Below are 22,693 nucleotides of genomic sequence, written 5' to 3' on the forward strand. Positions count from 1 at the left end.
TCACCTAGTAGTAAAATATTATCCTTAATATAACCTGGAAGGGGTATACATATTAGGCCGAGTCCTCAGTTCCTTTCCAGGGAAGGTATCTTTTGCCAGCAGGCACCGCAGACATGAAATGGAACCTTGGCCTAGCCCTCCCCCGAACACTTGTTCTCGGGGCCTCGGCTGTTAAAATTTACCGTTTGGAAGGACAGTAAGGTGGCCCAATGTCCCTTCGCGAGGAATATATTTACCGAGAGGTCATAGCATACTAGCGTAATACATCCAGATAAACGGCACCTGGCGATACAGAACTACTGTATGTACGTTAAGGTTTCGGACAGCTGTATTCCACTTGATTTTTTGCATGAACAAATGAAATCAAAGGTAGCATTGTGACAAGCTCTCCACTAGACCTCCCCGCTCTTTATCCCAATCGCAGTAAATGTACATGGGCCTTGTGTGTGTAACAGCCAAGAGGTAGTTACCACGCAGTATCCTTCGCAGAATTTAGGTGGCCTTGTCCTTGTTGTGGTAGTTGACATCGGAGTTCCAGCTGGGATATTGTTAGCAAGAATTGATCGGGCGAATCAGTGCGCGGTCGAGTCGGAACTCACAAGATAGTCTAACAACCGCGACGTTAGCATATAATTGTCACTCTGCGAAAAACACTACACGATAGGAATGCCACTCACCTTGTCACCATCTCCCCAGGGGAAGTTCTTCACACGGATGTTCTGGTAGGGGTACTCAGTGCGCTCCTCAAGAGGGGGCATGTGGGACCAGTGCTCCCAGTGCTCCTCCCAGAGGTTGTAGGCATTGACGGAGCCTAGGATAAGGCAGGGGATGACAGCACTAGAGTGGAGGGTTAGACAATGCACGACTCCCATCCATCCCATCCAGGCTAGAAAACGTACAAGATGGAGAGCTTCTTCCAGAGACCTAGAGCCATTGCGTCAGCGTGACAGGTTCCTACCAGGCAAAACCGCCCTGCAAACAAACAGCAAGATCAATTGGGGGATACGCACTGCTGGTAGAGGCAGCGTGGTGCTTGACGTTAGCTCTCTCGCGGTTGAACTCGTTGTCGACGGCCCAGGACGGCATCTTGGCGTCGGTGCTGTTCAGGCGGCGCTGCATCACAGAGCGAACCGGAGAGGCACGCAGCTGCTGAGCGGACCGCTGAGACAGGCGGAGGAGGGTGCGTTGAGGGAACATGGTGGTTGGAATCTCGTTCTGCGTTGAGGAGGGATTGATCGATTCTCCACGGGTCGTTCGGGCGTTCCGGGTTGAGGAGGTTTAGCAGCCCCGTGATTCGCCTGCCGCCTGTGTGGATTATGTCAGCATCGCGTGATGTCACGCCGAGGTCACGTGGATTCCGGGAACATCAAATGTACTTTTGTGTATACACGGCCACCGCCTGACTTCGTCGTCCAGACCGACATGTGGCTTCGTCCCCTTTTGTGTAGCCGGGATGGGGTTTCGCATCACATCATGGAACGGTAAGCTACCGCGATCAGTCATGGCTTAGTCGGCACGTGCTAACCGCCGCCAGTCAATGGCATTCGGTATGCCTTCTCTTGCCATACACATGACTCTTTTCTGAACCACCTAGGAATCCCTTCTCGTATGAGCCATGGAGAGGGAACCGTACCTTTCAGGTAGATTCCCCGAGCGTAACAGCTTCTCCCACGATCAGCGGCTAATCAGACCTAAAGGCCATGTTTGAAATCCTAGAGGCGGATATTGTCGTCTTCCAAGAAACCAAAATCCAGCGGAAAGATCTTCGAGATGACATGGTTCTCGTTCCTGGCTGGGACTGCTACTTCAGCCTTCCAAGGGTCAAGAAAGGTTTGTGGAGATGTACGCTTCTTTGGACACGGTCTTACCCCACACAGGCTACTCCGGCGTGGTCGTGTATACCCGCAATGAAACATGTGCCCCGATTCGTGCCGAGGAGGGTTTGACGGGGGTGCTTAGCCCCCCAAATACGACAGTCTCCTTTCGGGATCTTCCTGAAGATCAGCAAATCGGGGGGTACCCGACCATCGAGCAATTGTCGCAGCTCGAACTCGACGCAGCAACCCTGGACTCCGAGGGCCGTTGTGTCATTCTGGAGTTTCCTGCGTTTGTACTACTTGGCTTGTACTGCCCTGCGAATCGGGATGAAAGCCGTCACTCCTTTCGGCAGAATTTCCTTGACCTGATGGATGCTCGGGTTCGAAATTTGATCTCTATGGGGAAAAGAGTGGTTGTGACCGGCGACCTTAATATATCTCCAACAGAGATCGATCAAGCCCCTGCGGCGGAGGCTATTCGAAAAGGCACACTCACCGAAGATGACTTTGTATCTACAAATGTGCGGCGTCTATTCAATCAGCTCCTATTCGAAGGAAAGGTGGTGGGGCAGCGCGATGAAGGAAGAGAGCTCCCAGTTGTTCATGATCTCTGTCGGGCATTCCACCCCGAGCGCAAGGGCATGTATACCTGCTGGGAACAACGGATCAATGCTCGACCGGGCAATTATGGCTCGAGGATTGACTATGTGCTTTGCAGCGCGGATATGCGAGATTGGATATATGATGCGAATATTCAGGAAGGCCTGATGGTGAGTTTATCCGTCGCCCAGTGCTTGCACCGCTAATCGTTCGCAAGGGCTCCGATCATTGCCCAGTATATGCGACCATTAAAGACGATGTAATGATTGACGGGAAACACGTCAGTATCTGCGACATCATGAATCCTCCTGGGGTGTTCGTGGACGGAAGACGGCAGCAACAGTACACGCAAAAACTCATCCTTCCCATCTCCGGGCGCTTAATCCCGGAATTTGACAAACGACGAAGCATTAAAGATATGTTTTCTCGCAAGGCTTCTGCCACAGCGACAAAACAGAGTAACGCTACGTCTCAACCGTCTTCTTTTCCCAGGGAAGAGAGTATACCAGGAAATGGGGATAGTTCAGGCACGGAAACTACTCTCCCCATGAAACCTAGCAGCTCCCAAGACTCTCAGGGGCCTACTCGTAAACGGACTCAACGGAATGAACCCGTTCCTCCGATTAAACGCTCAAAGTCCACACCCACCCAAACACAGTCGACCCTGGGAGGGCAAAAGACGTTGCAGGGATTTTTCAAGCCTAAGGACTCTACCAATGAACAACTAAAGGAGATCTCAAGTGCACGACCAGATATCTCAACAGGCCGAGCCGGGGAAGCACCACCAAGTAAATTGGAAGATGATCAAATCGCAGGTAGTGACCCTGACAGTGCAGATAAGTCGCAATCTACGGAAATCATATCATCGCAAGGAAACGAAATGGTCGTCGATCCAGTAGCGAGCAAGGAAGACTGGTCGAAACTATTTAGCAAGAAACCTCCACCCAGATGCGAAGGACACCAGGAACCGTGTATCAGCTTGACGACAAAAAAGCCGGGAGTTAATTGCGGGCGCACCTTTTGGATCTGTCCGAGACCCTTGGGACCTAGCGGGAATAAAGAGAAAGGGACTCATTGGCGATGTTCGACATTTATATGGGCTAGCGATTGGAACACCCGAAGAGAATGATTTTAGAGCTACGTATTTTATTACAATCGATACCCTGGCTTTCTCCAGCGACAACGAGCTCATCGCACAGATTCAAGCGGAACGCGGAAAAGCAAACGCCCCAAACATAATACGTACCGTATCCCCCATTTGCACCAGAAAAAAGGCCGTATGAGACTGAATGCTGCATGTGTACGTCAAATCAAATGGTATCTGGGCTATGAAAACAGACGGGCGAACGAAGAAAGCAAAACGGAATTCGTTTACAAAACACCGCAGGAACAACCAGGGGTTCGAGTGAGCATTCATTGCCCGGTAATTAGAAGCAATCCGCAACAAATTCAGAAAACTCATAGCAGTCGCCAACAGGGACGTCGGGGTAGCTGATCTGTTGATACATCACGGTCTTGTTGTGGTCGTTCTGAACTTGCTGAAGCAAGTTGTCGAATGCCTCAGCATCAAAGTCCAGGCCTTGATCATGGCTATCGCTAGGACTGATAATCCCACCCAGACCAGATATGTCGCCCACAGCACCTGTGATGGCAGGATTACCCATTGGCATGTTCGGATACATGGTGGGGGTGGATACATTCGAAGTTCCGTTGGTGGAAGGAGGCGATTCGAGAATCCTGGCGGTTTTCTGCTGTTGACGGGACGAAGTTCGGCGTTTTTTCTCAGATGGCTTTCGAGGCGAATAATGGTAGTCAGGATGGTCTTCTGCGTGCTTTCTCTTGAACTCTTCAGCCAAGTTACGGAAATGCACCTTCGTCTCGTCACCCTCGGATTTCCACTGCTTGCCCAGGATGATTGCTGCGAGTGTCAGTTTGAGGTGACCTCATATGATTTCACAGTATACTTACAGATCTCGTTGTTCGAAAGATGAGGATGTGCTTCCTTAACCTTCGGATGATGGTGCTGGCGGTAGAGAATGAAGGCATTGGGCGGGCGAGGGACTTTCGCGGTCTTCACCGGCATTGGATGCTTCGAATTCGCTTTGCCGAGTTCCTGAATGGAATACCTTTCAATGTTCGACATTCTGTCATGAGTCGCAACAGAAATTACCGATCCAGAGAAATCTGGCGTTCGCATAACGCGGAGAGCGCTGATGTTCTCGTCGATAAAAGCCACGACTGGGGCACCTATGAGGGCACTGTCTTCGATATTAGCTCCGGTTCTTTAGGCCACTTCTTCTAGCAAATCTTAGGAAAACAATACCAGAGACGGGACTTTATTTTGTTGACATTATCCTGGCCGATTATGTCGGTTATGTTCACAGGCAGGAGCACTTCATTGTTGGTTGATTCGAGGTGACGCAAAGCATCTTGCCAAAGCAACTCTGTGAGTTTGTCCGTAGAGTCAGTTGGTGGTTTTGTGATGAGAGGTAAAGTCGCCATCTTGATAATTGAAGCTCAACGAGTTGACTTTGGGGAGAATCAAGACAGCGAAGTTGAAGATTTGGATTTGAGAAGAGGGCGGTTGGTGGGTAACAAAGGGAGGGAAGGAGTGAGGAAGAGGAAGAGGTAGCTCGGAGACATCTACTAGGTCGAGATATGGGCTAGTAGGAAATGTAGTGAAAGAGAAGTCGGGACATGACAAATGAAGTTGTGTTCCTCCTGGAGGCGGGGGCTGGTACCTTTCTTTGTCTACTCAGACAATGGTGGTGAATATTCAAAGTTACTTCACTGGCAGTCTCAGGTCAGAATAAATCTCCCGCTATTGAGATCAATAGGCAAGATAACAGAATATTCCCGCCTTATGTTTTCTGTAAAGCCTTCTACAAATATCTCTTGGACCCTTCCGTCTTCCAACTTTCTACAACTATCAACTCATATCCCTTCAAAGGTGCCAAAGGCATCCAGTTTCCTGGCTTGGCTGTTTATCTACTGTGCCTCCAAAGCCCGCAAATCTTCAAACATGGACACCTTCACCGTTGCTCTTCTCATGTTCCTTAACGCTGTCTCTCAGGATGCCGGTGTGCCGCCTCAGAAAAGAGAACTCTCCACCTACATCCGACTAACATTCAGCGCCCACAAGAACGCTTATCGCCTCATGGCTCAAGTTTCTGATTTCATGGCAGGCGAAATTGAGATCCACCCATCTCATAGAGCCAATGTTACCAGAGAAGCTGGAATGGATGCTGTTCATCTCAAGGGCAGATATATGCAAGCCATCCTCAGTGACTTTCGAGTTACGCCGACCATTGCCGACCTTGAAGGTCACCCCATTGAGCTCATCAGTGTCCTTGACCCCTCCATCGACAGATCTCTGAAAGGAGCAAACCGATTCCGCTTCCACAAATCCATCCTTGCCATGGAGAAAAAGGCAAATGAAGATCTCGCTAGGTGTACCCAGAAATATGGTTACCATTACATATTCAGGGCTGGTTTGCAACAATATTATATGACGTATGTCTACGGAGCCTAACGTATCGCAACAAGTACTAACTATATCATTATTAGCAAGGCCGTTGTCGAAAATGTCAATTTCTGGAGGCCAGATGCGAGAGGTAATCAGTATCGCGCCAATGTCCAAAAACTCAGTTATGACGCTCACGAAAATCGCGTTCACCTCAATGATGCCGAGAAGAGACACCTGATACAAGTGATGAATTGTTTTCCTGCCGACGCCTATAGATTTTGTAAGTAACTCACGTTCCATTTGTCGTTTCTGCTAACAGTTGAACAGGGCATTGGTTGGAAAAGAGTCGGATCTCTTACAATGCCATGAAAGCCTGTATTTGGTTGTTGGAAGGGCTTTGATGTAAGTCGGACACAAACAGTCCATTCCAAAGACGTACTGAGTGTTTCTCTATGAGAAACAGAGACAGTCTTTTGATGGGAATCCCAGACGACACGACTAATAGTACAGTCTATATGGTCAAGAAGTCTTTCATTGCTTGCAAGCCTCATACATGATACCAACAAGCCACGCAACGGAATACGATGGAGTCTCCGAATCTCCCCAGTGTACATTATGCGCGAAACCTACACCCCCTTTACCACAAGCACCCCGATCAACCCAACAACCCAGTCATCCAGACAAAAGTCGGGCCAATCCACGATTGGGCGGCTGCATCAACACCATGACGACCGCGACGACCGTCGACGAAAGCGAGTAATTGACATGATTCCCCCTCTGAATAGCATTGCACATGGATCTGAGATTGGTCATTCCCGATTTGTTTTGCTTCATTTCCTCTTTTCCTTCCCCTCGATGTTTTACCTTTCCTCCACGGCTTCTCGTTTGCGCGCCGGTGTCTCCGGACGATCGGAGGCGTTTGGTGCCGGCGATTTGGACCGTGCGCTGCCAACGACGGCAACAGGTCGGTTACCCGACTAACTGACTGACTGTCTGGCTGGAGCTGTGTCGAATTGTCGGACGACGGTGTGCTGCCTGAGCGCCGGGGTCCATCGAGTGGGCTCTTTCTTCTTGCTTATGATTCTGCTCGTTATCTGGGCTTGTTTTCGTTCGGAGTTGAGTGTGGGTTCTTTCTTTTCCCTTCTTCCATCGACTCTACGCACGGGCATCGTTTGTCTTACAGCGTTTAATTTGTTGACCGGGGGCGGTGGTGCATGCGGGTTCGCGCCCAACGTGACCTGCGGCTGGATGTTGTATGCCCGCAGGCTCCCACAGAGGCGATGCATCCATCTCGGCCGGCCGGATTCTGACAGGTTTCCTTTCTTTTTACTGCGTATGGGTTTGTGGCATGTTCCAGGGATGGGATGTATTCTAGTTCCGAGGGGTGTAGATTGGGCGAACAGCGAATATGACGGCTCTTTTGCACTTCTAGGTGTCTATCGTAGAGAGACTCGTATCTGAGATATAACTACAGCCGTCGACCGCCGTCGACAAAAGACGGTCGAAAGAATTCCCCGGAGAAGGACTTCCTCCACCGCCGACGTCACCACATGCCTCGAGCTGAGGGAGGCGATCAAAGAAGCGCGGCGGGATAAGATTTGATAGACGAGTGCAGAGTGGCCTTGGTGGGACGACGCACGGGGATGCCCGGATTACGTGCAGAGAAGAACAAAGAAGGATGGCCTAGTGTGGATTCTTCGCCGGGATGGGCGGTTCTGCAGGGACCGATGGTGGAGCGATGGGGATATCCTCGTCGCGAGGATAACGTGACTATCAAGGAACAGAAACAAGACAGGTTCGAAGCTAACTGGCTAGACGATGAGATCGGGAGTCGCGAAAGAACAGAACAGACACAGCACAGAGATAGATCCATGAGATATCCGGCCCCCACCTACGTCCTCGCTGCACATCGACCCGTATCCAATGCCTTTGTCGGTGGTCGCGTCTAGTCTTCCTGGTAGGAGATCTTGCGCATTTCGCCGAGACGTTGGCGCGCCCGCGCGAGGTTGTTCTCGAGTTGAAGGATCTCGACCTGTACGCGACACCCAGGCGGTTAGCATCATATCGCATTGACGGATATCGCCATCCAATAGATGACTGGGAAAAGGGGGAACACATACCTGTTGCTCCATCTCTCGCACCTTGAACTCGTGCGAGCTGAGCTGAGCGTAGTCGACCTTCTCGCCGTCGTCCTGGTTCCGCTCGGAGATGATATCCTGCACTTGACGCACCAGCGTGCGGCACGCAGCGCCGACGGCCTTGCTGGCCGTCTCCAGGCGATCCTGCGTCTTGCTCATGAACGAGGCCTTGACGCGACTGGCGGCGACCAGCTGCGCCGTGCTGGCGGCCACGTCGTTACTGGCGACGATGAGCTGCTCGGGAGAGTTGCGACCGGAGATGACGCCGTCGGCCGTCTCGATCAGAGTGTTCGTGGAAGAGGCGACGGCTTTGGCGGCCGAGATCAGCCCCTCCGTCCAGCGGTTGTTCTTCTTGTAGAAGGCAGTGCGCGACGAGCTACCCCGGCCCTCGCGGACGATCTCCTGCTGCGTGGCGGTCGCGGCCTTGATCAGCTCGGCGATGGCGCTGGTCACGGCGATGGCGGCCTCGAGGATCACATCGTTGATGCGCAGTTCGTAGGTTGAGAATCCCTCGCGCGGCTTCGTCTTGAGCTTGGCCAGTCGCTGGGCGGCGGCATCAATCGCGTCGGCCGCCTTGTTCAGCTCCTGGTCAACCAGGTCACCCAGATCGCCGTTGGTCGCGAGCTTGGTGTTCTTGGGCGCGAACGCATCGACCAGCTTGGAGAGCGACTGGAGGTCGCGTTGCACCTCGAGGTTGTTGTTGATGACCACGTCGGTCTTCTGCAGCGGCTCCAGGCCCTCCAGACGGAAGGACTGCAGACCACGGAAGAACCGCACGGTGGCCTGGGCGGATTTGCGCGCAGCGTTGGTCAGCTGGTCGGCGTTCTTCTCGTCGTTGGCGAACCGCGTCAATCCCTTTGTGTTGCTCAGAACGTCGGCGACGGAGCCGGAGAAGATGGATACCGTGCGGATGATCTCGGCGTGGGTGCTGTTGGGGCCGTCGGCGATGAAGTTGTTGAAGGCGGTGGAGAACTCGGTGGCGGAGGCCGAGGCCTTTTCGATCTGCGAGAGCACGTACGGAGGGGAGGCGTTCTGGTTACCGGCCTGCATGCTCGAGTCCAACTCGTAGAGGGCGTCGTCGACGCGCTGCACACCGGTCTGCAGCACGGAGTCGATGATGTCGTTGATCTTGGCCACGGTGCCGTGCAGAACCGTGTCAATCTGCGAATCCAGCGCCGTGTCGACGTCGCCTTGGTTCTGCGTCGTGTCAGTGTGCGGGTGGGAGGTCGCCAGCGGCCTTCCTCACGTACCAGCTTGAGCTCCTCGAGCTCCATCAGCGCCTGCTCCATTCCAGACTTGTACACCTCGATCTCCTCGTCCTTCTCCCGGAGAGCGAGATCGTGATCGCCCTGGCGTTCGGTGTTCCGGCTCGCAACATCATCGAGGGCACGGGTCTTGTTCTGTATCCACCGTCAGCACCGGCATTCCCACGCATCCACCCAACCAACTTACGCGGAGTGCTTCCTCCAGGTCTGCCATCTCCCGATTATACTTGGACAACAGCGTGGAGATCTCGGTGCCCTTGGAGCGCTCCGCATTCTCAGCGCGCTCAATGGCAAACCGGAGCTCCCGCTTGACCTTCTCCAGCTCCTCCTTGTTGTTCCCAGAGAGACGGTCTCGCTCGTGCAGCGCACGGTCTCGCTCCCGGATCATATCGGCGAGCTCGAGGTTCTTCGTCTTGAGCTCGCGCTCGAGTTTCTCGCGGCGGTCGATGGCCTCCTGCGCCGACGCCGCCTTGAGCTTGAGGCTCTTCGTCGTCTGCAGCAGATCGAGATGCTCCTGACGCAGCTGCGAGTACAACTTGGCGAGGGCCTCGTACTTGGACCGCCACGTGTTGACCTGCTCCTGCAGCGACCGGATCTGGTCGTCGCGCGAGGAGTTCTGCTGGTTCATGTTCGCGGCGAGCTGGTTCATCTGGTCCTCCAGGTCCTTGACGCGGCGGTCATACTGCTGCAGCATGAGCTGGTCACGCTCGTACTGGGCGCGCGCGTTGAGGTTCTCCTGCTCCAGCTCGGCGAGACGACCCTGGGTCTGGGTCTGGTATTGGTCGCGCATGAGTTGCTCCTGCGCCATACGCTGCTGCTCGGCCTGGAGACGCTGCTGTTCCTCAAAGTCGCGCTGCGCCTGCTGCTGCGCGAGGATCTGCTGCCGCTGCTGCTCCTCCCACTGCTGTTGCAGCCGACGCTGCTCCGCCTCGAACTCCTCCTGTTGGCGCTTCGCCTCGGTGGTCCAGAAGTCGTTGATGGGTTCGGGTTCGGCGGGGGTCGTCTTCGGCGGCGGAGACGGCTCCACCTCCCTCGCGGGACGTCTCGGCAGCGCCGGTCGCTCCTCGTCGTCGCCGAAGAGGCTCGGCGGGTCCTGGGGGAGCTTCGGGATGGTGATGAGACTGGTCAGGTAGCGCAGGTTCGAGCATTCGTAGTAGAAGCGGACGAGACGGTAGTGCTGGGCGTCGTAGCGGCCGCGGAGGGGTTCCAGGGCATCGGCGTCGCCCGTCGCTGTAGACAGATAGTCAGACTCGCATTCCCCCAGTAGCTAATACAAGGGCTCCTTACTCGTATGCATGGCACGCAGCATGCTCGTGATGAACTTGTAGATACCATAGCTTTCCGTGACGAGCGGGACCAGCGCCGAGATCCGACACTCGTTGTTCGTTCCGGACTGGAAATGCGAGAAGATGAGTTTCTGGAAGGCATCGATCTGGTCCTGCAGGGTCATGAGGTCGGTGATCGTCTCGTAGCTAGACGGAGTTGTCAGTGCGGGAAACCCTCCACCGCAGACAGCGGCAGACTCACCCCTCGTTCGGATCATTGATGGTCTTCAAACTGATGTACTCCTCATACTCGAACAGGCCTGTAACCACCCATTAACAACGCGCCCTCAACCCAACCCAGATCTCAGGAGAGTAACCCACCATTGAACTCGGGATGGTTCCGGTGGAACGCCAACTTCGACTCGAGGAAGAAGACATATTCGCGGATGAGCGGGCCGTATCCTACACACCGTCAGCAGCACGTCCCCGGGACAAGACATAGCCCATCCCTCCGACATACCTCTCAGCCCGTCACCACCGACACCACGCATCAAACTATCAATCCAATTGGTATGCTGCTGCGCCTCGCGCACAACGACGGGATGACCCTCCTGCAGGACCTTGTGTATCGTGATGAGGGCCTTGAACGTCTGGACCTCGTCGGCGAGGACAGGCTGGCTAAAGCAACACCGGACCCGTCAGCATCCCTCCGCTCCACTCCACCGATCCTTCGGTAGTCCACCAGATAGGCGAGAGTATGGGTACGCACACTTTCATTCCGGCCCAAAAGGCCGCGGAGGATTTATGGTCCCACGTGTAGACGATGCAGCTGCGGACATGTTTCCCTGCGGGACGGACGGATCAGCGGGACGACGCGCGGACAGCAGGGGAGAAAGCAAGGGCAAGGCCACGGGCGAGGCTTACGTTTCGGGGCGGTTTCCTCTGCAATTGCGAGCGGATCAGGGTCAGCGGAGGTCGCGCGGGTTATCGTCTCGGGTTGGTTTTGTTGGTTGGGCACATACCGATGCTGGTGGCTTTGCGAATGTTGATCGCGAGGTCTGCTTCCGTGCTGTGCGGGCTGTGTTAGGGTCGTGCCTGTGCGAGACTGCTGTCTAGAGGCAGCTGCATGCGAAAGACGACCTACCGACTCATCGTGACGGGTCTCGTCGAGGGTCAGGGGAGCAATGTGTACCGCGGGAGCCGGTGGGCCCGAGTCGACTGCGGACGGCGCAATTCAGGAGGGGTGGTGGCAGAGGAGCGATTGGGATGGTGGAGCGAGAGAGGGAGTAGGAATGCGAAGAACGAAAAAGAATGTAAGAGAGAATAGAAGACAGAGAGGGAGGGGAGGGAGAGAGGAAGAGGAGGGAGTGTGGAGAGAAATCAGGAGCGCTGGCGATGTTAAATGACGTTTGGCAGCGTTGACCAGGTCTTGGCGCCCGTGATGCGTCGTCACCTCCTTTTACGGATGCCTATCGGGTCTGCCAGCTAGAAGACGGGTTCATTTCTAATAGATACATATAGACAACTAAGATCGTGCCCCAACGCCGTGGAATAAAAGGGTATACCTGCTGTGCCATGGTATGATGGCAGGAAGAGGACCAACACTATATGTCTCATGAGCAACCCAGGAACCAAACGCCAACTAAGTAGTCTAGATAGTCGAGGTCCGGAAGACAACCCTCAGGGCATAATGCCGTCTGTGGCTGACAGAATCTCCATGCCGTGTTTGCCTATATCCGCCCCCTGGGAGCTACGCTCGGGCGTCTTCTCATCACCCTCACCACTACCACTACCAGACGAGACCGGTCGTTCGGGACTGGACTCTGGCAAGTTCTCATCAGGAGCAACATCGACAACCGGACTGTTCGGTGCCGAGTCAAGGGGCGCCTCCACCACGAGCAGTTCTTCTTGACGGGCCCCCAGATCCTCCGAGCTGGAAGTTGGCTTCCTCCGGGGCAACGATTGTGTGGAGCCAGACAACTTACTCTCCTCGGACCTCGAAGACGTCGGCCGGGATGCAGGGACAGGCTTTCGTTTCACGGTGGGTCCAGAGTTCCTCTTGAATTTCTCGGGATATGGCAATGGAGTGCCGGGAGGTGGCAGTGGATGGCCGCGTCCGATGGGCTCCTCGGGAGTCCCGGCCGGACGAGATGTATCCGGGCCAGAAGCCTGGTCTCCTTTCCCAAATACATTCCAGCTCCATTTCTTTGCCGCAGACGTCGCTGAATTGAGGGTAAGGGAAACCTGAGACTTGGTGGCGCCATACTCTGATGAGGTGATGGACCGTGTGAAATTTTCCAACGTCGTACGTCTTCGAGGTCGATCAGACCCGTTCACCGACGTACTAGAGCTGTTGGCCGCGTTGTGGCGGTAGCTGATGGAAGAGTCACTCGCTTGATGTACCGAAGGCGGCCGTGTGGGAAGGCCATTCCTAAATTCGCCAACGCTCTCAATGGATTCCGTGATCGAGGGCTCGCGGCTGCGAGAGGCACCGTCGAAGGCAATAGGACTATCGACAGGGGGCGAACCACCCGGAGTCTTATGAGGCGAGCTGGGAGGAGACCGACTGGAGATTTCGATCATAGCATTCGTGGCGTTGCTTTTCTCTTCGCTCTTCCCATCATACACGACCTTGTCAATGTTGACATTGTCTGCCGTCAGTACTGGGCCTGCAACATTGGCAAAAGTCTTGGATCGGATGGCGCGCGGCGGAGAAGTCCCAAACTTCTCGGCACCGGATGAGACTCCGCTTGAGTTGCTGCGTTCGAGATCTCCAATGGAGGCTTTGGAGCCCTTTCGAGATTTGACGCCGATGGGTAAAGATTCCGCCAGTACTGGCGCACTCCGGGTGCGCTCGTCATTTGCCTTCAGTCCATCAGTGGGGGGGACATTACTGGGACTCTTCGGTTGATCGCCCGACTCGTCCGGGATGTTCTCGGAAGTAGTGGCCTTCGAGCGATCGTGCTCCCAGATACCGCCGCGGAAATGGTCCGCGAACGTGTCCAAGAAGGGGATATCATCCCAGAACGGCAAAACCAGACTCTCAGCGACCACTTCGCGGATCCGGCTCTCGATAGCACGGAGGATCACCCCGTACGTGATCTGTTTCGAGCTAACAATCGGTTCGATATCCATGACCATGTTCGGCATGGTCTCAAACGAGATCCAGGCTCGGTTGCTGGGAGGTGGCTTGAAGCGGATCAAGAGATGGCCTTCGAGTTTCTTCAGTACCACGGCCAGAACAATATCGACTTCTCTTGCCTTGAAGCGCGGACCGAGATCAATACGCACGGTGGCCGAGATTTCCACCCGGAAGTTGCCCGCATACTGGATATCCGTCTCGACGCAAGTGTTCCCATCAACGGTCAGGTCCTTCAGCCTGGGGTTGATGATGAATGGCGCGCCTTCGCCCATGTCGATCTTCTGCAGTCCGATCTTATTGACAAAGTTGGGTTTATTGACGCGGGAGATCTTCTTCGTGATCTTCTGGCGAATGAACTCCTCCATCTGCGGCGTGCGGTACAGGGCGAGAAACAGTCGACCGAGGACTGCATTGATCCACCGCGTCTGCAGTTGCTCCTCGGAAGAGTGTAAGCGCTGCACGAGGGTGACAATGTGCTTGATATCAAACGACTGGTGATTGGGGGGCGCGTCGGGCGATTTCCACATGCGAGTCTGGTTCTGCAGCATGGCGAAATAGAAGTCCTCCTTCTCGGACAGGTTTTCCGAAAAGAGGAAGAACGGCGGCGTCGGGCCCCCCAGATCCGCGAGGGAATCGAGTCGTCGCGAGAGACAGATAGCGTTTCTCTTCAGCCATAGCTCCCCCTCGGGGATTTGCCCCTCGCCTCCCGAATGAATGGTAACGTCGTGGTGTGCTAACGAGATGACATATCGCACTTCAACCTGATTGGCGTCGTCGTACAGCATCAAATGGCCGTGTCTATAGGCCGGGGGACAGAGAGTATGAGCTTCCGAGCTATCCGGGAGAAACGCGCGAACCTACCGAAGAACGATGTAAAAGACATTTCGAGCCTTTTTGCTGTTTTTGGCACTGCTTTTGGAGGGTTCGATCGTCGGCGCCTGCTTGCGATCGAACAGACTCCGGTACATGGCCTGGTAGACGCTCGGACTCTCGGCGGCGATCACCTCGCCGGCCGGGGTGGTTCTCTCGGGTGGCTTCCCATTGACTCCACCGGGGACGTATTCGCGACAGACGGCGAAATAGCCAGCCGCGACGTCGGATTCATGCGTGCGGTGGAATTTCTCGGCGAGCTCATCGGTGCCGGATTTCAGGCTGAACTGGTCATCGGAGGAGCGGCGGATGGGATCGGGGACGGGTCGGCTGGTGGGTGAGGGCGGGTCGCCGGACGAACGAGATGGGAAGGTCAGGTAGGCATGGAGGAGGATTAACGACAGGACCAGAGGGATAAAGGTGAGACCGCCGAGGCAGTATACGAGGAGAAAGCTGGCGAATGAAGCCATTGGGAGGCGGCAATCACAGTGGTGGTGATATTGACAGGTGGTCCATCATTATGAGGTCAACACGTCGGGAGGATGGAGTTGAAGACCGGTTGAGGATTGGGAGTGAAGTATAGAGTAGAGGTGAGGGAGGTACAAGTAGAGGAGAGGATCGAAGAGAAGGGAAGGGGGGAGGAGAAGAGAGAAGACAGGAGAGTGTGAGTGTGAGGGTGGTGAGGGAGGAGAGAGCGAGATGGATGTACTGCGTACTGCGTACTCCGAGCGGTTCCTCCGTTTGGCCCAACCTCATCATTCTTACCGTATCGAGACTAGTCGGGAACAACGTTGCCCCGCCGGCCCCCCACCATTCATACGTCGACGTACGCAGTATATCTGCATGTATACGATAGTTGATGTCGAGATGGATGATGGGTTATAGATGTCTGTGTCTCTGTATATATGCCTCTCTAACTGCACGGGTGATCGTGGTGTAGTCTTCCGGTATGCTCGATAATGCCGAGGTAATATATCTAAAACCCCTACAAAACCACGCTTGATCAAATGATCCGGTGCAGTCCACCAGGTTATTGGAAGGAATAATACGATCTCCCCCTCCACATAGTATCAACCGACTATTCCAGCCGTATCAATATCGCCCAGGTCGAATCACCATCCGCATCGTTGGTTCTTCTGCCGATCTTCTAGTGATCGACCGACGCTAAACCCACTAAAAGACAGGAGTACATTGGACCGTCCACTGTCACGTCCATGGGAAGACCCGTGCATCATTTATATTGAGTAGTCATGTATAGTCTATTCCACAAAGTCGACATAATATCACAATAAAAAATAGAACAAACATAATGCACACGCAAATTTAATAGTACAGAGAAAGGAGACCTACAGCACGTGGCTTGCAGTCGAGAATACAATCAACCATGGTACCGTCCACGGAGCGCTTATTTTACACACGGTTGAGTTCACTTCCGTCGGTTCATGGTCTTCTCACACATCTGGATCAATCCGGCCTTGGCCTCGCTGTCAGGAAAGCCGCTGATGGCCGCGATAGCCTTCTCGGCGTATTCGTGCGCCAGTTGCCGGGTCTTCTCCACACCGTCGCACTTGACAACCAATTCGCGAGCCTATACTTTATGTCAGCCACAGTGCCCTCGGAATCGTACCACAAGACACTCACCCGTTGCACATCGCCCTCTTGGCTGAACTTCCGGCCCACCAATGGGCCCAGTTCCGGGCTCTCCTTCCAGGCAAAAAGGAGCGGCGCCGTAGCCAGACCCAGCTCCAGATCCGCACCAGCGGGCTTGCCCAGCTCGGCATCCGTCACCGTATAGTCCAGCATGTCATCCACCAGCTGGAATGCCAGTCCCAGGTTGCGTCCGTAGGAGTATGCCGATTCCACCACTTCCGGGGTACTATCTCCAAGCAGAGCAGCCGCACGACAAGACTTGCTGATCAGACTCGCGGTCTTGAGGTAGGTCTTCTGCAGGTAGTAGTCGATGGTCTCGTCGGTGAAGACAGGGTGCTTTTCATCGGCCGCAGTGTTCTTCAGTTGCATGAACTCTCCCTCCACCAGGTTGGCAATCACCGTAGCCAGCAGCTCCGTGACCTCCGGGTCCCGCAGACGGGCCAAGGCCACGGAAGCACGACCCAGCAAAAAGTCACCCGCCAACACAGCCATTTTGTTTCCAAACTGGAGGTTCGCAGAGCTGGACGAACGCCGGGTGACCGCGTTATCAATGACATCGTCGTGAAGGAGCGAGGCGGTATGGATCAGCTCGGTGATTTCGGCCAGGCGCCGCTGGCTAGGGAGGATATTCTCGTCACCGGAAAAGTCGTACTTCGCCTCCAGAGACGAGGTAACCAACGGGTTAAGGTCGGGATTATTATCGGCGAGGATCGACGGCGCGGTGATGGGGTCGTTCACCGTTCCGGGGGAGGAAGGGGTGTTCGGTCGACTCTTCCGGGGCGTCAAGGCCGTGGCTTGGGACATGAGCAATACGAGCATCGGCCGCATGTGCTTGCCTTCACTGCGAGTGTAGTATTTGGCGACTTTGTCCAGGGTCGGGTGACCGGATCCGAGCAGTTGGCGAATATTCTTGGTCAGGAACTTCAGTTCCTTGCCCACAATCCGCAGCGGATCGACCGAAATGCCCGGCGGTGCCTTGGGGAGGCCTTTGAAGATGGTCTGCGCGGCCGAGACAGCGGCCCCGAACGGCGAAACCGACTTCCGTCTGGTCGGGCGGTATTTTCGTGACTGGATGGTGACCGCCGAGGGATTCGAGAGGTCATGACGAAGGCATTGCGAGCATATTAACGACGAGGACGAAAGTCGTGAGAGGACCGGCCCCGAGGCCGTTCGAGCTTTCATGCTCAGCGGTGCGGCGGATTAATTAAGCATAAAAAGGGCAGTAGGCGGAATTCGGCGTACGAAGAACAATGCTAATAGTAATACAGATTAGCAGAAGAAGGAAAGACAGACAGAGAACCGCCAATGCCGCTTGCAACCCGGATGTCGGGAGAAGTAGGTAGAGGTCCTGTAGAAATTGCGAAAAGTTACGGAACTGTTGCGGTGCCTGCCGCGGATGTCCGTTCCGGGCTAGCACGGTCACGTGGCTCTGTTTATCCCGAATGACCTCACGCGTGCTGACCACCAACTTTACATGCTCCACGATTAAGTTTCTTCTGTATGATATCCCTCCTAGATGTCCCTCATAAACACCTTTCTCAACAGTATCCTCCAGGCAGGATACCCCCCTAGCCCCTAACATGCCGTCTCCCTTCAAAACCGGCTACTTCCAGACATTCGAGTACCCCTCCCAGCAGGAAGTCATCATCCATGACGATCTGTACGGAAACCACCTGATATCAGAGCCCGTTCTGGTTGACCTACTTCAGTCCCCTGCGCTCCTGCGCCTCGAAGGTGTCTGCCAACATGGGGTGACCGGGTTCCTTGGCATCACTCATCGCATCACCCGCCTGGAGCATTCCGTTGGGGCATTTCTGATGGTGCGGTCTGTAGGCGCCAGCATCGAAGAGCAAATCGCCGCCCTTCTCCACGACATAAGCCACACAACTCTCAGCCATGTTGTGGATTGGGCTTTGTCGAAACACGGGGAAGAAAGCTTCCATGAAGTCCACAAGCACAGATACGTGAACAGCATGACCAATCTACCCAGTGTTCTGGAAGCCCACGGGTTTGGAGAATCCCAAACGCTAGAGGAACACTTTTTTCCGCTTGTGGAACAACCGTCACCACACCTCTGTGCAGATCGGTTGGATTATGCTTTGAGAGACGCAGTAGGATTTAACTATATGTCGCTCGACGATGCTAGGCAGGTATTATCTTCCCTGAAGGCCTTTCCAGATGCTTTCCATCCTCAAAGAATTTTTGTCCTCCAAGATGCCGACCTGTCCGTTCGACTCGCCAGAGCGTACATAGCAATCGATCGCGATGTCTGGTCGAACCCTGCGCATATCGACATGTACCGGAGGACCGGTCAGGCAATCGCAACCGTCATCCGCCAAGGAAGTATCAAGGAGGAACAGCTGTGGGAATTATCTGACCGGGAATTCTGGGACCTGATGCGTAATAGGGCTGACAAGCGCACACGGGAAGTCTTGGACCATTTGGAGAGTGAAGGTCTACCTCCAGAGGATGGGCTACCGCTTCCTCATAGCGCAAAGGTCCGCACTCTTGACCCGGACATTTACGTGCAGGATGCGGAAGAACCGCTTCCTCTATCTGTCGTCCTCCCTTCGTGGGCCGCTGAGCTGCAGAAGTATATCCACAGCCGTGAAGTAACCAGGGGTTAAGGTAGCATAAACGGATGTACATATCTTGGTGTAGGGCTTTGCGTATTCCCTTTTATAAATGGATGGGTAGCCAAACGGTCCACATTTTACTTCGCGGGGAGCTGGAAAGGGGCCAGTACATCGATGATGTTCCAAGAGCACACGTAGCTGTCGACTGTAAGAAGCGCACAATTAATCACGGGCGGCCGTATAAGGTTCTAAGGAGAACTGAGACGCGTTGGTGATAGAAATGACATGCAGGGACACTATTGCAGGCATATAGTTTAGGTAAGATCTGAAACCTCAAGATTCCAACTGGTATCCAGAAACGAGAGATGTGGCAGCTTACGTCTCAGAATAATTTATAACATATTGGAAAATAATATAAACACGTCTTTGTACACTGATAGTAGAGTCTTTCATGAGATAATGTACTTGTACGCGGTGACACACAGTGGGCAAAATGTATGAAAGAAACGCGTTCGTCTATCAGTGAAGTGCCAACACTAAGCGAAAGCTCCCATCCAGAGCCACAATAGAGAGAGTTTCATTCTCAGACATGGATATAAACCCCATGATAGCCCGTCTCCGGTATTCTCCACCTCGTCCTCTCAAGCAAACTTGATCCAGCTTGTTCCAACTTCAACCTCCACGACGTTCCCCGATAGTCGACCTTCCAAGTCTATCAAGCAGCATCCAAGATGCCCGTTTACTGGCATTACTGGCGTTATGGCGTGAAGCGTATTACAGTCCATACCTATCTCAATTTTGGTGATGACCTTGAGAGCCCTGATAATCCCTACACTTCGACTTTTCGTGCCCCTGTATGCAATTATCATTTTACCCACCATGGTTGGCTGAAATTCTGGGTTGAAACCCGCGATAACCAACTATTCTTGGTCCTTTCATTCGGAGCATCTTACCTGCGACACTCACTCACAACTTCTATCATTTCATCCCGAAAGTCTTGTATTTACATAATGTCACGTGATGGTACCAGGATTGTCGGCTATCAAGCGACGACAGTTTCTGAATGATCAACAAGAGTTGTCAATGAGAGACAGATTGCACATACTCGAGCCCATCAGGTCTGTGTTATTACTTTATTCACCACGTATTCGCTGATCAATGCAAGTTTTCTATTGACAATGACTACGACCTCCAATCCCATGATCTTCTACGATATCGCCATGCGGTCCCCGGTTGCGGAGAACTGCTGCTCACCGAATCCATGGAAGGCGCGCTATGCGCTCAACCTCAAAGGCGTTCCCTATTCTACCTCATGGGTGGAACTACCCGACATCACGAATGTGCGTCGGGGACTTGGTGTCCCAGCTGCGCGCAAGTTTGCGGATGGGAGCGACTACCACACGCTCCCGATGCTCTCTGATCCGGCTACCAACCAGACCATCGGCGACTCCTTCGACATTGCCGTCTACCTGCAAAAGACGTACCCGGGTTCAGGCGCCGGCGACCTCTTCCCGAACCAAAAGCTCGACTACGAGTTCGGGCATGACTTGGCACTGTTTGCTCCGCTGTCCGAACGAAATGAGAGCCAGTTTGCGGAATACGCCCGGTTCAACACGAATATCGACGCGGCTTTCTCTGCACATGTCCTACTGATGGCTTACCGGCTTCCTTTCCCGCCGAGCACCGCGGAGGCTAGCAAGGCAGAGTTTGTCCGACGTGCTGGGGCGACCTCTTGGGAGGATTTTCACGCGGTTGGCGAACAGCGGGAGAAGCTGTTGGTTTCTTTCCACGATACGCTCGGAGGGATTGCGAGGTTGTTTGAGAGGGATCTCAGTGGGCCGTTTTTGCTTGGGAAACAGGCTACCTATGCGGATTGCATTGTTGGCGGGTGGCTGAGGATGATGCAAGTGACTTTACCGGAGAAGGAATGGGAGGATGCCAGAGGATGGCATGGTGGTATCTTTGCACGGTTGCACGATGCGTTGCAAGAATATGCTCAGGTGAAGTAGGGCGTGTCAACGTATATATATATCGAACCAGAGTAAGTAAAAATATTCTCACCTCACAGGGACTATACATCTTTTTCAAATTCATGTTATTGGCTGTCCGTATCACTTCCATTACCACCATTTTCTTCTGAGCTTGGTTCGAAGAAACTATCGGAAATAAGGATATCTCTATACATGAGTAAAACATTAAAGGTTATAATATGTTAGAAGATCGAAATGAGTACATACGACCATAGGGTGGGGAGAACAGGGCTTCCCGTCCGCTCAGCCGTACTTAAGCCACATAGAACCGCACGGTCAATTCTCAAAAAGCCCTAGGTACCAATTTTTTTCTGAAACCAAGACGTGGGCTGGGTGTGGGTAATAGGGGTGCAATCTCTATAGCCCCTAATACTAGGGGTGTAATATTAACACCACCGGTGCGATGCAATAACCGAAAAAGGGAATCCCTTATACCAGGGGTGCTTAGAGTCGTATAGGCGAGTGGAGACTGCTGCTGAGGCGGAGTAACCTAAGAGTAATGATAAGTAGGGAGGGCTCTAGGGCTGTTCTTCTATATTCTATTCTTCGTGAGACTAGGAATCGCGATTTGTTTCTTCTATTTTCTATACGTGATATTATATGATTATGATTGATAAGGATGGTCTTAAGCAACTACTTGAGCAACGTTGTTGCCTGGTGGCTTCCCGTGGGTTTACAATAGAATATTAGAACAAGTAGGAGTTATAGAAAAATACTATATGTCTTAAGGAACTAGCGTCTATGACGTATAAAAAATATGATCGAGTAGCTGAAAACTAGACACTGTAAGTTAAAACCCGACGTGTCTTTTATGCTATAGGCTGTTCCTAACTTTATCGTTCTAAAAGTTGGAGGCTCTCACGTAACGAGCTAGCGGAGAAAAATTTCTCTAGAGAAGAGCTGGACGTGTCTGTCAAACCCTGGGATCCGTCTAAGCTGCGCTTGGTTGCTAGTGTGGTTATTCGAGCTCGGGTGATCAGAACCCACTAATCCTAATACGGGGCAATACTTATCCTAGGAGTGTAACGACTTCTGTGAGCGATGATAATATTCCTAGGAACCAGTGATGTTCTCCTAAGATCCAAAGTAGCAAAGATAGAAGTAAGGCTAAATAGATACATATATCTACTTATAATAATACACCGTGTGCATTGCCAGACAATTTCAACTCCATGGAACGAACGCGATGATCTTAAACCCCGTCCTGTCGAACATAAACTGTATGTATGCTACCTCTGCAAAAGCTACTCCTTGAGAGCCAAGTGGGGTAGGTTGATCTAGTCATCACGTATCACGACTGATCTTACATTCCCAATTGAAGCTCTATCGATTCTGGCAAAAAATAGCTGCGTCAAAGGTTATTCTTACTATTGTCCGAGAGTCCCACACTCAGAGAGGAACAGGTATCAGGTGTTACGGACATATACAACACCCGCGGCATCATAACTATCAATTATTAACAGATCTGTGAGATTAAAGCATCTAGAATTTATCCACTGATCTCAACTCCGGTATTTTGTAGCCAGGTGCTTGGGGGATGTAACTTATGTTACCTTCTACAAAATATTTTTGTATATTGTGGGACATCGCCGCTTGCTTCCGTGGAATGAAAACAACATAAAAGAGTGGTCCACACTTTGAAATATATATGTTACCCGATTCTGTAAAGGTGAGGACTGCAAGAGTATAAAATACCAGAAGATATAGTTAATAAATAAGTCTCGGCAGCTCCGGGTTAATTTCGCAACCCTTTACAGAACTTGGAATGTCGAGTGGCGGGCTGTGCTCTTCACTATAATACGTAGTACAGTTTGACTATGGCGAAAACTATAAGATAAAGATCTATAGAAATAAGAGTGCCCTTCTTTATGCAG

The 22,693-nt window shown here is 53.0% G+C and overlaps 9 protein-coding genes across 9 annotated transcripts; 4 read left to right on the top strand and 5 right to left on the bottom strand.

Annotated features, from left to right (window-relative positions):
- Positions 1–4: 4 nt before the first annotated feature.
- BDV59DRAFT_176015 (cytochrome c oxidase subunit VIa) lies at positions 5–1,247 on the bottom strand. The gene is made up of 5 exons (XM_073689361.1): positions 1,011–1,247; positions 900–924; positions 678–837; positions 600–607; positions 5–538 (listed from the first exon to the last, which is right to left on the bottom strand). Exons 1-5 carry the CDS (start codon positions 1,195–1,197, stop codon positions 493–495), a joined length of 426 nt encoding a protein of 141 aa, XP_073548955.1. The 5' UTR covers positions 1,198–1,247; the 3' UTR covers positions 5–492.
- Positions 1,248–1,700: 453 nt separating this feature from the next.
- BDV59DRAFT_192550 (DNA-(apurinic or apyrimidinic site) lyase APN2) lies at positions 1,701–3,546 on the top strand (the record flags this gene model as incomplete). The annotated part of the gene is made up of 3 exons (XM_073692061.1): positions 1,701–1,830; positions 1,878–2,587; positions 2,635–3,546. 3 exons carry the CDS (start codon positions 1,701–1,703, stop codon positions 3,544–3,546), a joined length of 1,752 nt encoding a protein of 583 aa, XP_073548956.1.
- A 298-nt stretch (positions 3,547–3,844) lies between these two features.
- Positions 3,845–4,919, bottom strand: BDV59DRAFT_192551 (HMG-box domain-containing protein; the record flags this gene model as incomplete). Its single annotated transcript, XM_073692062.1, has 3 exons — positions 3,845–4,335; positions 4,386–4,675; positions 4,741–4,919. The coding sequence occupies 3 exons, from the start codon at positions 4,917–4,919 to the stop codon at positions 3,845–3,847; spliced, it is 960 nt and encodes a 319-aa protein (XP_073548957.1).
- Positions 4,920–5,439: 520 nt separating this feature from the next.
- Positions 5,440–6,284, top strand: MAT1-2-4 (putative mating locus protein; the record flags this gene model as incomplete). Its single annotated transcript, XM_073693728.1, has 3 exons — positions 5,440–5,930; positions 5,985–6,163; positions 6,211–6,284. 3 exons carry the CDS (start codon positions 5,440–5,442, stop codon positions 6,282–6,284), a joined length of 744 nt encoding a protein of 247 aa, XP_073548958.1.
- A 999-nt stretch (positions 6,285–7,283) lies between these two features.
- On the bottom strand, positions 7,284–11,910 carry BDV59DRAFT_176030 (putative cytoskeleton assembly control protein Sla2). Its single transcript, XM_073689362.1, has 12 exons — positions 11,696–11,910; positions 11,574–11,620; positions 11,476–11,493; positions 11,321–11,396; positions 11,072–11,229; positions 10,933–11,013; positions 10,814–10,871; positions 10,574–10,758; positions 9,474–10,516; positions 9,272–9,421; positions 8,004–9,218; positions 7,284–7,915 (listed from the first exon to the last, which is right to left on the bottom strand). The coding sequence occupies exons 1-12, from the start codon at positions 11,701–11,703 to the stop codon at positions 7,829–7,831; spliced, it is 3,126 nt and encodes a 1,041-aa protein (XP_073548959.1). The 5' UTR covers positions 11,704–11,910; the 3' UTR covers positions 7,284–7,828.
- Positions 11,911–12,036: 126 nt separating this feature from the next.
- On the bottom strand, positions 12,037–15,340 carry BDV59DRAFT_176032 (SMP domain-containing protein). The gene is made up of 2 exons (XM_073689363.1): positions 14,555–15,340; positions 12,037–14,491 (listed from the first exon to the last, which is right to left on the bottom strand). Exons 1-2 carry the CDS (start codon positions 15,031–15,033, stop codon positions 12,232–12,234), a joined length of 2,739 nt encoding a protein of 912 aa, XP_073548960.1. The 5' UTR covers positions 15,034–15,340; the 3' UTR covers positions 12,037–12,231.
- Positions 15,341–15,773: 433 nt separating this feature from the next.
- BDV59DRAFT_176034 (trans-hexaprenyltranstransferase) lies at positions 15,774–17,559 on the bottom strand. The gene is made up of 2 exons (XM_073689364.1): positions 16,205–17,559; positions 15,774–16,151 (listed from the first exon to the last, which is right to left on the bottom strand). The coding sequence occupies exons 1-2, from the start codon at positions 17,393–17,395 to the stop codon at positions 15,990–15,992; spliced, it is 1,353 nt and encodes a 450-aa protein (XP_073548961.1). The 5' UTR covers positions 17,396–17,559; the 3' UTR covers positions 15,774–15,989.
- Positions 17,560–17,696: 137 nt separating this feature from the next.
- On the top strand, positions 17,697–18,983 carry BDV59DRAFT_176035 (uncharacterized protein). Its single transcript, XM_073689365.1, has one exon. It carries the CDS (start codon positions 17,794–17,796, stop codon positions 18,838–18,840), a length of 1,047 nt encoding a protein of 348 aa, XP_073548962.1. The 5' UTR covers positions 17,697–17,793; the 3' UTR covers positions 18,841–18,983.
- An 884-nt stretch (positions 18,984–19,867) lies between these two features.
- On the top strand, positions 19,868–20,919 carry BDV59DRAFT_176037 (uncharacterized protein). Its single transcript, XM_073689366.1, has one exon. It carries the CDS (start codon positions 19,968–19,970, stop codon positions 20,796–20,798), a length of 831 nt encoding a protein of 276 aa, XP_073548963.1. The 5' UTR covers positions 19,868–19,967; the 3' UTR covers positions 20,799–20,919.
- The last annotated feature ends 1,774 nt before the right edge of the window (positions 20,920–22,693 follow it).

Source organism: Aspergillus ambiguus (genome assembly GCF_047715705.1).
Source record: "Aspergillus ambiguus strain CBS 117.58 unplaced genomic scaffold BDV59scaffold_11, whole genome shotgun sequence".
Lineage (NCBI taxonomy): Eukaryota > Fungi > Ascomycota > Eurotiomycetes > Eurotiales > Aspergillaceae > Aspergillus > Aspergillus ambiguus.